Raw genomic sequence first — 13,144 nt, forward strand, 5'->3', positions numbered from 1 at the left:
CACCACTCTGCTCTAAAAGCATTTGTCTGGCTGGTGTATATGATAGATAGATAATAGATAGATATGAGATAAATGGATAGATAGATTGATAGATAGATAGATAGATAGATAGATAGATAAAGAGGGATTGAGAGCCCTGATTTCCATTTAGACTGATGAGTAAGGAAGAATACAATTTTTGATGTATCACATTAGTAATTTGATGACTAAATGTCAGAATATACAACAACAATGAAACATCTAACGTGTCCTGTAAAAGATTTATTGAAACTTATTGTGTTTATGCATCCGTGTATTAGCGTAGGTGTAATATATATATATATATATATATATATATATATATATATCCTGTTTGTAATTAGCTCTGTATATTCTTTCTCTACTGACGTCCTGTTGATGAACGTAAGCATTCCAGTGTGCTGATGACCTCTGACACATCCAGACATTAAGGCTTATAGTCTATAAGATAGATGCTTGGAATTGTCAGCTAAGGGACAGGTTGACGTGACAGATGGATAATATTAGATATGGGGAGAAAAGACAGAATGCTGTTTCATTCATCCCATTTATCCCAGGCAGGCGTACATTAAGCAACTGTAGATTTATCAACCATGTCTGCTGGAAGTCTCTTCTAAGCATCTACTACTCTTTCAGTAAAATAGTACTTTACCCCAACTATCCTCAGATTGTGCCCCCTTTTTCTTGTGTTTAGTTTCTTATTTAAAACATTTCCCTCCTAACCCTTATTTAACCCTTTATAGGGATTCTTCAGCGAAAATCTTTTTATTTTTATTTTAAATCCACTGGTTTCAGTATAGATTTGTAAGTTACTTCTATTCAAAAAAAATCTCCAGTCTTCCCATACTTATCAGCTGCTGTATGTCCAGCATGAAGCAGTGTATTCTCTCTAGTCTGACACAGAGCTCTCTGCTGCCACCTCTGTCCAAGTCAAGAACTGTCCAGAGCATTATCAAATCCCTATAGAAAACCTCTCCTGGTCTGGACAACTCCTGACATGGACAGAGAGAGACAGGGCATACAGCAGATGGTAAGTACTGAAAGACTTGAGATTTTTAAAGTAGAAGTAAATTACAAATCTATATAACTATATGTGAAACCAGTTGATTTGAAAGAAAATGTTTTTCGACGGAGTACCCCTTTAACGTATTTACATGTTTCGATCATGTTTCCTTCCAGGCTATAGTCTTTTCTGATATGTATTATGCTTAAAGCATTGCCCCATCATAGAGGCACGTCACATATTATTTCCTCATAGGGAGGACATTGCATCACTAATCCAGGTGGGAGGTGCTGTTGTATATGTGTAGATGATGAGTCCTTTATTTCTGAAGAACTTTGTAAATCACTGGCAGGGCATTATAAGAACAACATGGCAATGATGAGTCCTGGTCTCTGCTCTGTGTTACAAAGGTGTTTATAGTCATGTATATAGAGCTGGAATGCTGATATTCCTCATTCCAGATCTGTTCGTAGCTTTTCTGCAGGTATCTCCTTGGATTGTACAAAACATTACAGACGACACACCCAAAATGAGCAAGGTACATTGCACCTTCCCAGACCTGTCACATACCAGTCACTGCACAAACACTCTACTAGTGCAATGGCTTACACACATTTGTTACTGTAAATTGCAGACCCACTACTACAATGATGCACAAAAACTTTACTATACACACATACAGCTCTGATAGTATAAAAGATACCAAATATTATGTAATACGTCTCTATTCAGAAACAAGTAGCAGTAGGAATTACTATAAGAATCTTCCTAAAGCCAAGACACTGTGAGTACAGTAAGTTAGCAATACATGGGCAAATGCTTGTCATACCATTGTCCTATTTACTCTGCGCCGACACAGAACTAATTCTATATAGTACTTTACTGATACACAGAAGGCCTTGTTCTCACATATATGGAGTTTTCTGTTTCATACAACTAAAGGAAAACAGATTTTCTGATGCATACAAGATGTAGAGGATTCTGTGACATTGCTGTTAATAAGGCATTGTGCTGCTATGGTATGCATCATGTCAGTCAACAGCTTCTTCTAGTGTCTTCTTGTCTGCCCTCTAGTGGTAAGACATGGAAACATAAGGTCAGCACAGTCAAGGAATGCAACAATTCAGAATGAGTCTCACTTTGCATCTCATTTTAACACTATATATATATATATATATATATATATATATATATATGCTCCCGACATATACTTTACTACTGAAGTATACTTACATTGCAGCCTTAATCATAAGCCACTTTATAGACATTGTGATGCTAGTGGTCCATGTATGACAGAATACTGTGCCCCTGGATGATAGTGAACACTGGGTTACCTTTCATCCATGTGGCCCAGTCTCTGCCTGTACTTCATAGCACTGCCGCTGTTCCAGGGTCTACCAGTAGAGGTCATGCACTGTCTATTAAAGGGCCAGTGTGCACCATGACTCAGTTCTACCAGGATCAAGCTGCCTGACCAATAGGGTTTCATAGCATTTCAGAAAATGTGCGTGTGAACTGAGCCTTATTTAAAGGGGTATTCCGAAATACAGAACTTGACTTTATTCAAAGTTATATAATACAAAGGAAAATCCTCTCTACATAGTAATTAAATCTTTTCGGTAGTTTCTCATATAATCCCACTGGCTGTAAATATGATGTTTATAGGTTGTCATTTAGGGTTACGACAAAGTAGTTTACATAGAGAGCAACAGTGTGACAAAGAAAGGAAATGGTATATATTTAGGATGTAGGATTAGTGTTATACTGCTGCCTTGTGTGTAATGTCCCTGCAGCCTTTTTCTCTTTTTTTGAGTTTCTTGGCTTAATAGTTGCTTCAGGCCAGATGCAAACTCTGGGATAAAAATAAAGATTAAAGATAACATTTAGATTAGTGTCCTCATAGCACAGGTACGAAATTGATTTCAGACCCCTCAGCAGAAAACAGGGCCGCTTTGTCCTTACATGACAGTTCTTTAAAGTGCACATAGTTCTGCCCTGTAACACTTTAATATGTCCAGATACAAGGCCTCATTCACACACCAGCAAAATTTCGTAATTGCGGACAAATTTAGATCCCATTGTTTTCTATGCACCTATTCACACGTCCACAAATTTTTGTGGATCTGAAAAAAAAAAAAAAAAAAAAGGAAATGTCCTAGTGCGAACCCCAGTTGCGGCACAGACACGCCAATAGAAGTCTATGGGATCTGCATTTTTATAGACGTTTCTGTTGTTACCGAGGATCTGCAAAAATGTACCGACTTGTGAATGAAGCCTGAGGCCTTAGTCACATGTTTTGTAGTCTGGTCCATAGTTACAGACAAAATCAATGTCTAATGATTTTTATAGGGCTATTCACATGATCCGTATTTTTACGGACTTGCAATCCATACCGCAATAAAAAATTGAACATGCTAGTACGGACCATAATTGTGCATAAGATTAGGCAATAAAAGTCTACGGGATCCGGTGTTTTTGCAGACGTTACGGATTTGACATGCGTAAGGGTCCTATTACACCAAAAGATGTCTGACAGATTATCTGACAGATTTTTTCAGACAAAGTCAGAAACGTACTATAAACAGAGAACAGGTTGTAAAGAAAAGACTGAGATTTCTCCTCTTTTTAAATCCATTCCGGGCTTTGGCTGAAAAAAATCTTTAAGATAATCTGTCAGACATCTTTTGGTGTAATAGGGCCTTAACGTCCACAATAAAATACAGATCTGCAGAAAAATAAGGATTCCCCAAGAAACGTCACAGGCTGAAAGCAATAAAGTGACCTTTTTAAGGAGTTGGGGTACAGATTGCGGACGCAGTACGGATGAATTTTTGCAGATTAGGGACGAGATTGCGGACATTAAAGGTGAAGTCCGTCGGATTATAAAATCGGTCAGCCGGCTGATGGACTGGCCATTTAGCCAGTCAGTGACCTGGGTGGGACGCTGCTGTAATCACTGATTGGCTGAGCGGCCAGTTCATCAGCCGGGACAGGCCTTTTCCCTCCGAGTTGTGAGAGTCACAACTAGGGGGAAAATGCCTTCCGAGGATGGTCCCGCTGCTCACCACAGGCACGGAGAAAGGTAAGTTAGTACGTGTAATTAATTTCCCCCCAATTTTAAGCTTTTATAAACTTAATATATAGACCAGAAAAAAATTGCTGAACGTGTCAGCCTGATCATAGTGCTTCTACATTAAATAGTGATTTTTTTGGTACCCTCTTAGTACCTTGTTACCCTGTAACAGACATAGCTCACATTTAGCTATAAATAATAAATGTACATGCACCTGAAGCAGTCTGTGCAGACGACACAACACAAACAGCCTAGGGTGAGAGAACATTTGGCGTTCCCTGGGTGTGTACAAGCAGTACCGGTGGGACCAGATGATTTGAGCAATTTTACTTCTTATATTATAAATAGCCTAAAGTGCAAACATTATATCCAGAACACATACTTCCATATAAAGTTACAGTATGTGATTGTTGATTTACCTGTGTTGCATATGGCTGCATTATAGTGCATCTAATATTAGGATCTTCTTCAAGTTTGAAATTGGTCAACAGTTCATAATAATAATAATCATAATTTTATGTATATATAGAGCCAACATGTGTTGCAGCAATTCTAGAGGTACAAATATAGAGAAGATCAGACATTACAGGAATACACATTTAATCATCAATTCAAACATAAGGATTGAGGGCCCTGCTTACAATCTATGAAGATTTATGAGTTCAGCCAAAAAAAAAAAAAAATTCTTTTATTAAAAAATCTCAATTCTTCCAGAGCAATTCTCGCGGAATCCATTTGAAATTTCGCCTGTAAAAAATGAGCAGTCTTGGCTCCCATTGTTTTCTATTGTATTTCTGCGCATTAGTGCACATGGTGGAAATTTCCGTCCGGAATTCCATCCGCATTCTGCATTCCGCGTTCCGCTCAAAGAATTGACATGTCAATTCTTTGGGCAGATTCCACTAGAGGAATCCTATAGAAATCAATGGGGCTTAAATTCTGCTCGAAATTTCGCTTGAATTTGGCTAAAATTTCGATCAAATTACGCTCCAATTCTGCCAGAGCAGAAAAGGAGAGGAATTTTAAGCAAAAATCCTTCCTCTTCAATTCCTCAAGGAATCTGCGAGAATTGCTCAGTGTGCACATACCCTAATTACCAGCTGCAGGAAGTGGTGTATTCTTTCCAGTCTGGAGAGCAGGAGAGGTTTTCTGTGGGGATCTGCTACTGCTCTTGACAGTTCCTGACACGGACAGAGGTGGCAGCAGAGAGCACAGTGTCAAACTAGAAAGAATACACCACTTCCTGCAAGACATACAGCAGCTGATAAGTACTAGAAGACTGGAGATTTTTAAATAAAAGTAAATTACAAGTCTATATAACTTTCTGACACCTGTTGATTTGAAAATTAAATAAATATAATAATAATTAAATAAAAAAATGCTGGAGTACCCCTATAATTGTTAACCAGCAGTTTTGTTGATAGTTCCATCAAAGCTGTAGATCTGACTATATATATTTCACATTGTATAAAGACACAATAAAGGGCACATTTGATATTTTTACATAAAGGCCATGTCTGCTTATTGACCTACAGTAATCTTCACACCAGCTTTTTATTCCTGTGAAACTTGTAGTCTGATCTCATATCACTGCAGCATAAGTGAACAAGTGGTTGAAGAGCAGAGGTTATACCGTATATAGTACTGGAGGAAGGCGTGATAACAGTGCTCTGTGTGTCTGTGTGTATGGGTGCAGTTTGCAGATACAAAGCTGCCTGGCAGCTGCATGCACACTAATTCCTTATCTTTATGCTTACATTTCTAGACACTTAGGTAATAAAGCTGCCTGTCTAGTAAAATTCTTCAGTAAGCTAATAGTTAATACCCATAAAGGGGAATAATGTTTTTAGAAAATGATTTCAATTCATTGCATAAAGAAAATTTTTAATATTTTCTATTATGCTCTCTCACATGTATTTCAAGATACCCGCTAACAGTCATTCAGTAGGAATGTTCCTTGTCTACTCTCAGGGGATACAAATCTATCTCCCTATGTCCATAGAAATCCTAAAAATTTAATGGGGCTGAACAAAAAAATTGCAGAGTTCTCTCAAAAAAGTGCCACACCAGTCCAAAGGTTGTGTTTAGTATTGCAGGTTACTCCTATTATCTATAGTGGGGCTGGACTGCAGCACCAGACATGAGGGACACTATTTCTAAATGAATGCTGCTGGATGATTCCTCCATACAAACTTCAGAAAACCATACTGTACCTCCATGGACCTTGCTTTGTGTAGTGGGACACAATCATAATGGAACAGGAAAGGCCTTCCCACTACTAACTATGGGTGTTATTACACCGCCCGATGGGGGCATGATCTGCTAGATCGGCGCTCATTTACTGGGCCTATTACACGGCCTGATTATCGTTTAACAAGGGCTGCATGGACATTGTTACCGATGTCCTTGCCGCCCTTGATTAACTTTATACATTACCTGTCCAGGCTGCAGACAGGCCGCTCTGAAGCTGGAGCGCACAGGACCTGGGGAGAAGAAGACCGCAAAAGGAGCCCTGCAGCCTGGATAGGTAATGTATATCGTCAGCCGCTGGACACGCACCGCTATTACAAGTAGCGATGCGCGGTCGGCGCCCAACAATTATAGGTTCAAACCTATATCAACAATCAGTCGATTGTTGTATTTATTACACAGAGAGCGATAATCGTTCCATGTAATAGTACCCTATGTCTAAATGTATGGCAGCCTCTTGTCACCACCAACACATGATGTTGTGGACAGATAGGTTAGGCGTTTTTACCATCTTTTCTTCTGGAAGAGCTCTCTACCACCAGAACCTTCTGGTTGCAGCTTATCCCTCCAATCCCCATAAAGGAAACAATACCTTCAGCCGGCCTAACATTCACGTGTATGGGAATTTCTGGAGGCATAACTATCAGCCCAACGTCCAGTTGACAGAGTATGGCCGACCTGAAATCTGATTGTTGGCTGCAGCATTGACATTACCCCTCACTGGGACTACAAGGCCTAGGTGAAGCCTTTAAAAACAGCCTTATAGCTTTATCCCATTCTACCAAATTTTGGTAAGTAGTGTTCTGTGGCCATATGAACACCACTTCAGAGAATATCAGTGCTTAACACCACTTTAGATAACACATTATATTGTGTGCATGCTGCCCATTGAAACCCATTTCATTAAGCTCCAGAGGCAGTTTTGTAGTTAGTAATATTTTATGCAATAGGTGGTAGACATTTTGTACAGCAGCTCCCTGTGTACCTCATAGAGCTAAAAATCAGACTCCTCTCCCCCAGGCTGTGCTGCCCTGCTCTGTGGTGTTTATGTCCGACATGGAGGAGCATGTGACCATGCCCTGTCCCCTATGTTCTCCATAGACATATACAGCCTCAGTGGTGGACACTAGGGGCAGGGCCTGGTCACATGCTCCTCCATGTCCGCCATCTTATGCACAGAAACACCACAGAGCAGGGCAGCCCAGCCTGGAGTCTGATATTAGCTCAATGAGGTACACAGGGAGCTGCTGTCAGTATATACAGTGAATACACTGACTAATACAGGACACTGAACTATTTTACTATAAAAAGGCCAACCCCTTTAAGGTATGTTTGCATATGCTGGAGTTTCATTGCATTAACACAATGGTTGGACGGCAATTAAAAGATCACTTACTGCAATTAAATGATGCAATCACATTGCATTTTCATTGCGTTACTGCATGTGTAAACATAGCCCTAAAGGTGTTCAAGCCTAAACCAAAGATCAGCTGATAGTTGTTGTCATCGGCTGATCGTTGTCTCTTTTACACGGAGCGATAATCATTCTGCTAATTATAGCTCTATGTAATAGGGTGCTAAGGGACCGCAAGTATTCACCAGAGCCTGTCGCAAGGTTTGTTGGGCAGGTGACCCCCTGGTCGCTATCCTTGGCTTGCCTTGCTAGCGGTGGTGGCCAAGGTGCATCAAAAAGTGGAAACATACAACAGCTTGTGGTAAGGAACAGGCAGAAAGGTCTTGGGCAGGTGGCAGACAATGTAGTCAGGAAACAGGTAAGAAGGTTTAGTGCAGGTGGTAGACAACGTAGTCAGGGAACAGAGCAAACAGTCAGAAACACGGATGGGCAAACATGCAAAGAAGACTGTATTATAGGCTCAGGCACTAATATAGTCAGCAAGGGTACCAGGAAGGGTAATGTTGAGCAATGAGGTGACCTTTCATCTCAGTGGGAAGGTCAGTCACTACAATGTTAGAATTTGGAGCTTAGAAGAACCATGTAGTCTTATCCACCTCATGAGGAACTCATCCAAAGTAATGGGCATCTGGCCACTTCTACCTGGGCACGTTAAAGGAATGGCTTATGCCACAGATAGAGGAAGATCATACAAGTATTAGCAGGATAAGGCACCTCCACATTTCCATTTGGATATTTGCAGATACCTGAATGAAAGTCCCAGAATTTTGGTTATTGACTAATGTTACGCTGGCCTCCACAATCACCACATCTAACACCCTGTGTCTTCAAGCTGTAAAATGCCTAAATGAGTGCCTATAGCGTACAGTAAACTAGTCTCTGTATTAAACAATTGTCTCTGTTGTTGGGCTGTGTCTTTGCATAGGAAGCACATACAGTTATTGCCCAAATAACTCTTTATATATGCAGGTGGCCCATATTCATACACAACGCCGGCTCTTCTGCTCCAGTGCCAAAGAGAGAAAGCAAGGAGGGAGGTTAGGTGATCTCAGCAAGTCTTCAGTAGGGCTTCTCGATATTGCAATTCTGGATCATGACGCAAAAAGAATCTCTTTCCTGTCGGAGTTTGTCTGTAACCTGTAGCTACCAAAGCTGAAATATTATTTTATGGCTTACAGTCCAGCTGCAGATGACATGTTCTGTCAGCAGTGTCATGTCTATGGAATGAATGGTTTGTTCTTTAAGGAATGCGGATACAATAAAGTCTATTTAATAACAACATCTCTGTACCATTGGGTTTGTGTCATCACAAATAGACACCCAGGGTTACCAACCTGATATTTAAAAAAAATTTCTGAAAAATGTATCCATAAGTCATGGACAGCTAACAATTTTTATGCACAAATAGGGCCAAAGCTATGTTTACACTACGTAAAAGCACGGCCGTTGTTGCCATCGACAACAACAGCCGTACTTTATGCTATGTGGAACATTGCCTACATTTCTATGGGATCCCGGCCGGAGCATATACACATCGTATCACCTGCGGCGCCGCAAATAACTGACATGTCAGTTTTCTGCAGCCGCAATTCAATGAATTGCGGCCGTAGGAAACCCTGTCAGTTCACACAATACAGCGAGCGGCTCTGGCGCTGTGGGAGGTTCTGAAGCGGGCGCGTGCTGATGCACCCGCATCAGAACAATGCGGCCAGAAAGATCACCCGGCCGGTGCTTAAGTACCGGCCGGGATGATCCGGGCAAAGACCGTCCGTTCTCTTACCCCGTGTGAACATAGCCCAAAAGTGATTATATTCAGAGTAGCTCTTTACTTTTGTTCTTGGAGGGGAGATGTCCTGATGGGATATCCCCTTTAAATGGTAAAATACATGTAAGGGAACTGTAACTCTATATGCATCTTTAGCAGTAATAAGAAGAAGACAGAAACAACATGACAATTTTTTAAAAATAGATACAAGGTTGACATTTGTAATGCGTTATGTGCAATACTGTGTGCAATAGCCAAAGTGCTTGAGGAAATAGTTTAAATAGCTAGAAATAGAAAAATAGCCATTTATTATATACCTTGTGGAAACAAGGTCTTTCAAATCTGAGGTCCTCATTTATTGTTGTTGAAACAAATCTATAGACAGTTCGGAGACCCTAGGCGTTCCTCTGGGTTCAGCAGGCAGGGGCTTCTCTGTCGTTTTATCATCAGCACCATCACATACTCATTCAGGGAGGGCCAAAGATTTCCATGACAGACGGAGGCCTAATGAAGGCCTCCCAGGCCTCCTATATTTGTACTCTTATTAAAGGGGTTGTACAGCGAAAATCTTTTTCTTTCAAATCAACTGGTGTCAGAAAGTTATACAGATTTGAAATTTACTTCTATTAAAAAATCTCAAGTCTTTCTGTACTTGTGAGCTACAATATGTCCTGCAGGAAATGTTGTTTTATTTTGAGTCTGACACAGTGCTCTCTGCTGACATCTCTGTCCGAGACAGGAACTCTGTCTTGGTTTTCTATGAATCCCCTTAGAAAACCTCTCCTGCTCTGGACAGTTCCTGTCTCTGCCAGAGATGTCAGCAGAGAGCACTGTGTCAGACTGAAAATAAAACATTTCCTGCATAACATACAGCAGTTGATAAGTATGGGAAGACTTCAGATTTTTAATAGAAGTAAATTCCAAATCTGTATAACTTTCTGACACCAGTTGATTTGAAAGAAAAAGATTTTCGCTGTACAACCTCTTTAACCTCTGCCAAGCTGCTTTAACTTGACAGGCACAATACTCTGCATCACATAGGAGCATTAGGTAAGCAATTGAAGGATCGCATGTTCAAGTCCCTTCGCTGTGACCATCTAAAGTCACCTGAACTCGAAAGTGATCATGGTCATTTTCAGAGTTAATGTTGTGAAAAATCACAGAATTGCTGTTTTGTTTTTTTTTCCATTCACACAGTAGACACCATAAAAGAAAATGAAAGGGAAACTATCAGCTGGTTACTAACCTGCTGATATGAACATGGGGCGCTGAGGATGAAGGCAAGTTGCTTACCTTCATCCTTGGAGCCGTTTCAGTGCAGTTTGTAGTCAAATCCCTAGGCTAGTAAGACGTTTTGGTGCACTGGGGGCTGGACTTACCTTCATCCCCAGCGCCCTGTGCACAATAGGGACATATCAGCTAGTTAGATTAGTCTCCGTTTAAAGAACACCTTATCCTGCATTACAAACAACAAAATAAAAAGCATTCAAAAAGTCATTTGAACTCCAACACGTCACAATGTACAGCTGCCCTATGTGCTCTATCCTCTAATGTACAGCCAAAAAAAGAAAATATAGAAAATAAAGTTGTTTATACCACACAGTGAATAGAATATGTTATATGTACCCTCTGAAAAATGTTTCAGAATCTTTTAATGCATAAACAAAAAAAAATTTTAAGGCCTAAAGGCCTAAACACATTAGGCTGGCCACTAAGAGGTTACTGCAATTGGGTGATACATTCACTTACTATTCCTAGGCCTGTTGAGTCATGTCATACAGCACCGCCAGCAGAACCTTCATACTGAAGAGTGGTGCTCATCTGACTGCACTGCCTCCCTGGTACATAGAGAACGGGCTGCAGGGACACGGTCTGGTTTGGCAAGTTTAGTGGCTGGCGGCACACAGACATTCTTATTCTTGCTCCATATCAATAATTAATGATGACGCGTGTTTTGCACTGTAGGTGTGGATAAGCTTTTTTATTATATAAAAATAAAATATATTTTTGGTATTAAAGATGAGCAAACTGCATGGATTGGGGTTTTAGGTATAGTGCTAAACAGGGCTCATATTAATAATATGTCAGACAACTACTATATCAAGAGATCTGTCACAAAAAAGCATATCAAATATAAAAGAGGATAACATCAGTTCTTTGCCCAAATGTTCTTTTTTGGGTTTTTTTATTGAGCGACTAGATCTAGAGATATACAGTGATTTGTGGTGGGGTAGAATATATATGGTGATACATACAGTATAAGATCACATGATCTATGGTGATAGATAGATAGATAGATAGATAGATAGATAGATAGATAGATAGATAGATAAGGTAGAAAACCGCAGCACTCCAAGTAGAATAAAAAAAACGTGATGTTTATTCCACCCAAAACTTGCGACGTTTCGCTCCCACACTGGGAACTTTTTCAAGCAGTGCTTGAAAAAGCTCCCAGTGTGGGAGCGAAACGTCGCAAGTTTTGGGTGGAATAAACATCACGTTTTTTTTATTCTACTTGGAGTGCTGCGGTTTTCTACCTTTTTTATACACCAAGCACTGTTGGTCCCTTGTGCTGACCGCTTGGCACCCACCTTCTTATACATTGAGGAGTGCTGCAGGACTTTCTTGCTTTATAGATAGATAGATAGAAAGATAGTGATCACATGATGTATGGTGGTTTAAGAGGGACTTGAAACACTGACAATCTCCCTCTGTACGACCTACAATTCTCTGGATATCTGTGGTATTTCAGAAAAAAAATCACAGTTTTAACACTAGAGAGAGGCCTTAGGGATTTTCCTTGCCTTCCTATTAGGGTATGTTTACACTGAGCAATTTCGCAGAGGAGAATCTCACCTGCCTCAGTGTTAAACGGCGTCTCTATAGGAGGGCTTTGCTCAGTGTGAACATACCCTTAGGGTACATGTAGCAGATATTAAGTCCACACCATAGGCCAATTTCCACTGTGTTCAATGCAGTTTGTTTCTGCCACATTTAGATGAGATTTCTTAAAATCTCATTCCTATTGCTGCTACTGTATACATTGCCTCCGTCGACCGCCGGAGGTGGCTAAGGAGCCAAAACAGCTGTGCTGGTCATTTTAATGGGGGTTGTTAGACTGGTAGTAGAAGTTATACAGATTTGTAAATGACTTCTGTTTAAAAATCTCAAGCCTTCCAGTACGTATCAGCTGCTGTATGCCCTGGAAGAGGTTCTATAATTCTTCCCTTTCTTTCAGTGGTCTCTGCTGCCACCTCTGTCTGTGCTGGGAACTGCTCTGGGGGCTTACTCTGGAGGTCTGCTCTGGGGGTTTACTTCTGCTTTGGACAGTTGCTCACAGGGACAGAGGTGGCAGCAGGGAGCAACAGGTTGTACTCGAAGACTGGAGTTTTTTTTTTTTAATATAAATAATTCACAAATCTTTATAATTTTCGGGCACCATTATCCTGCCTACTATCTTTCTGTACTTCTCTTGTATGTGACTATGCAATAACCTATATCGTTTTGTTCTATTTCACAGAAGAAACATGGAGCCACAAGTACAAGTGCAAGCACGGGTGCTGCAGCTGCTAGCAGTAGTAAGGTAAGGAAAGGGTGCTTTGTGTTCTTGTGATTTATGTT

At 40.5% G+C, this 13,144-nt stretch overlaps 1 protein-coding gene across 6 annotated transcripts in view; it reads left to right on the top strand.

Moving 5' to 3' along the window:
* CAST (calpastatin) overlaps positions 1–13,144 on the top strand; it is a 115,069-nt gene that overhangs the window by 38,250 nt on the left and 63,675 nt on the right. For all 6 annotated transcript variants that reach the window (XM_069962946.1, XM_069962944.1, XM_069962945.1 and 3 more), the window contains one exon: positions 13,044–13,106. In XM_069962946.1, coding sequence (XP_069819047.1) covers positions 13,044–13,106 — 63 coding nt within the window. The remainder of the gene's footprint in view (positions 1–13,043; positions 13,107–13,144) is intronic.

This window comes from Dendropsophus ebraccatus, chromosome 3, assembly GCF_027789765.1.
Source record: "Dendropsophus ebraccatus isolate aDenEbr1 chromosome 3, aDenEbr1.pat, whole genome shotgun sequence".
In the NCBI taxonomy this organism is placed as follows: domain Eukaryota; kingdom Metazoa; phylum Chordata; class Amphibia; order Anura; family Hylidae; genus Dendropsophus; species Dendropsophus ebraccatus.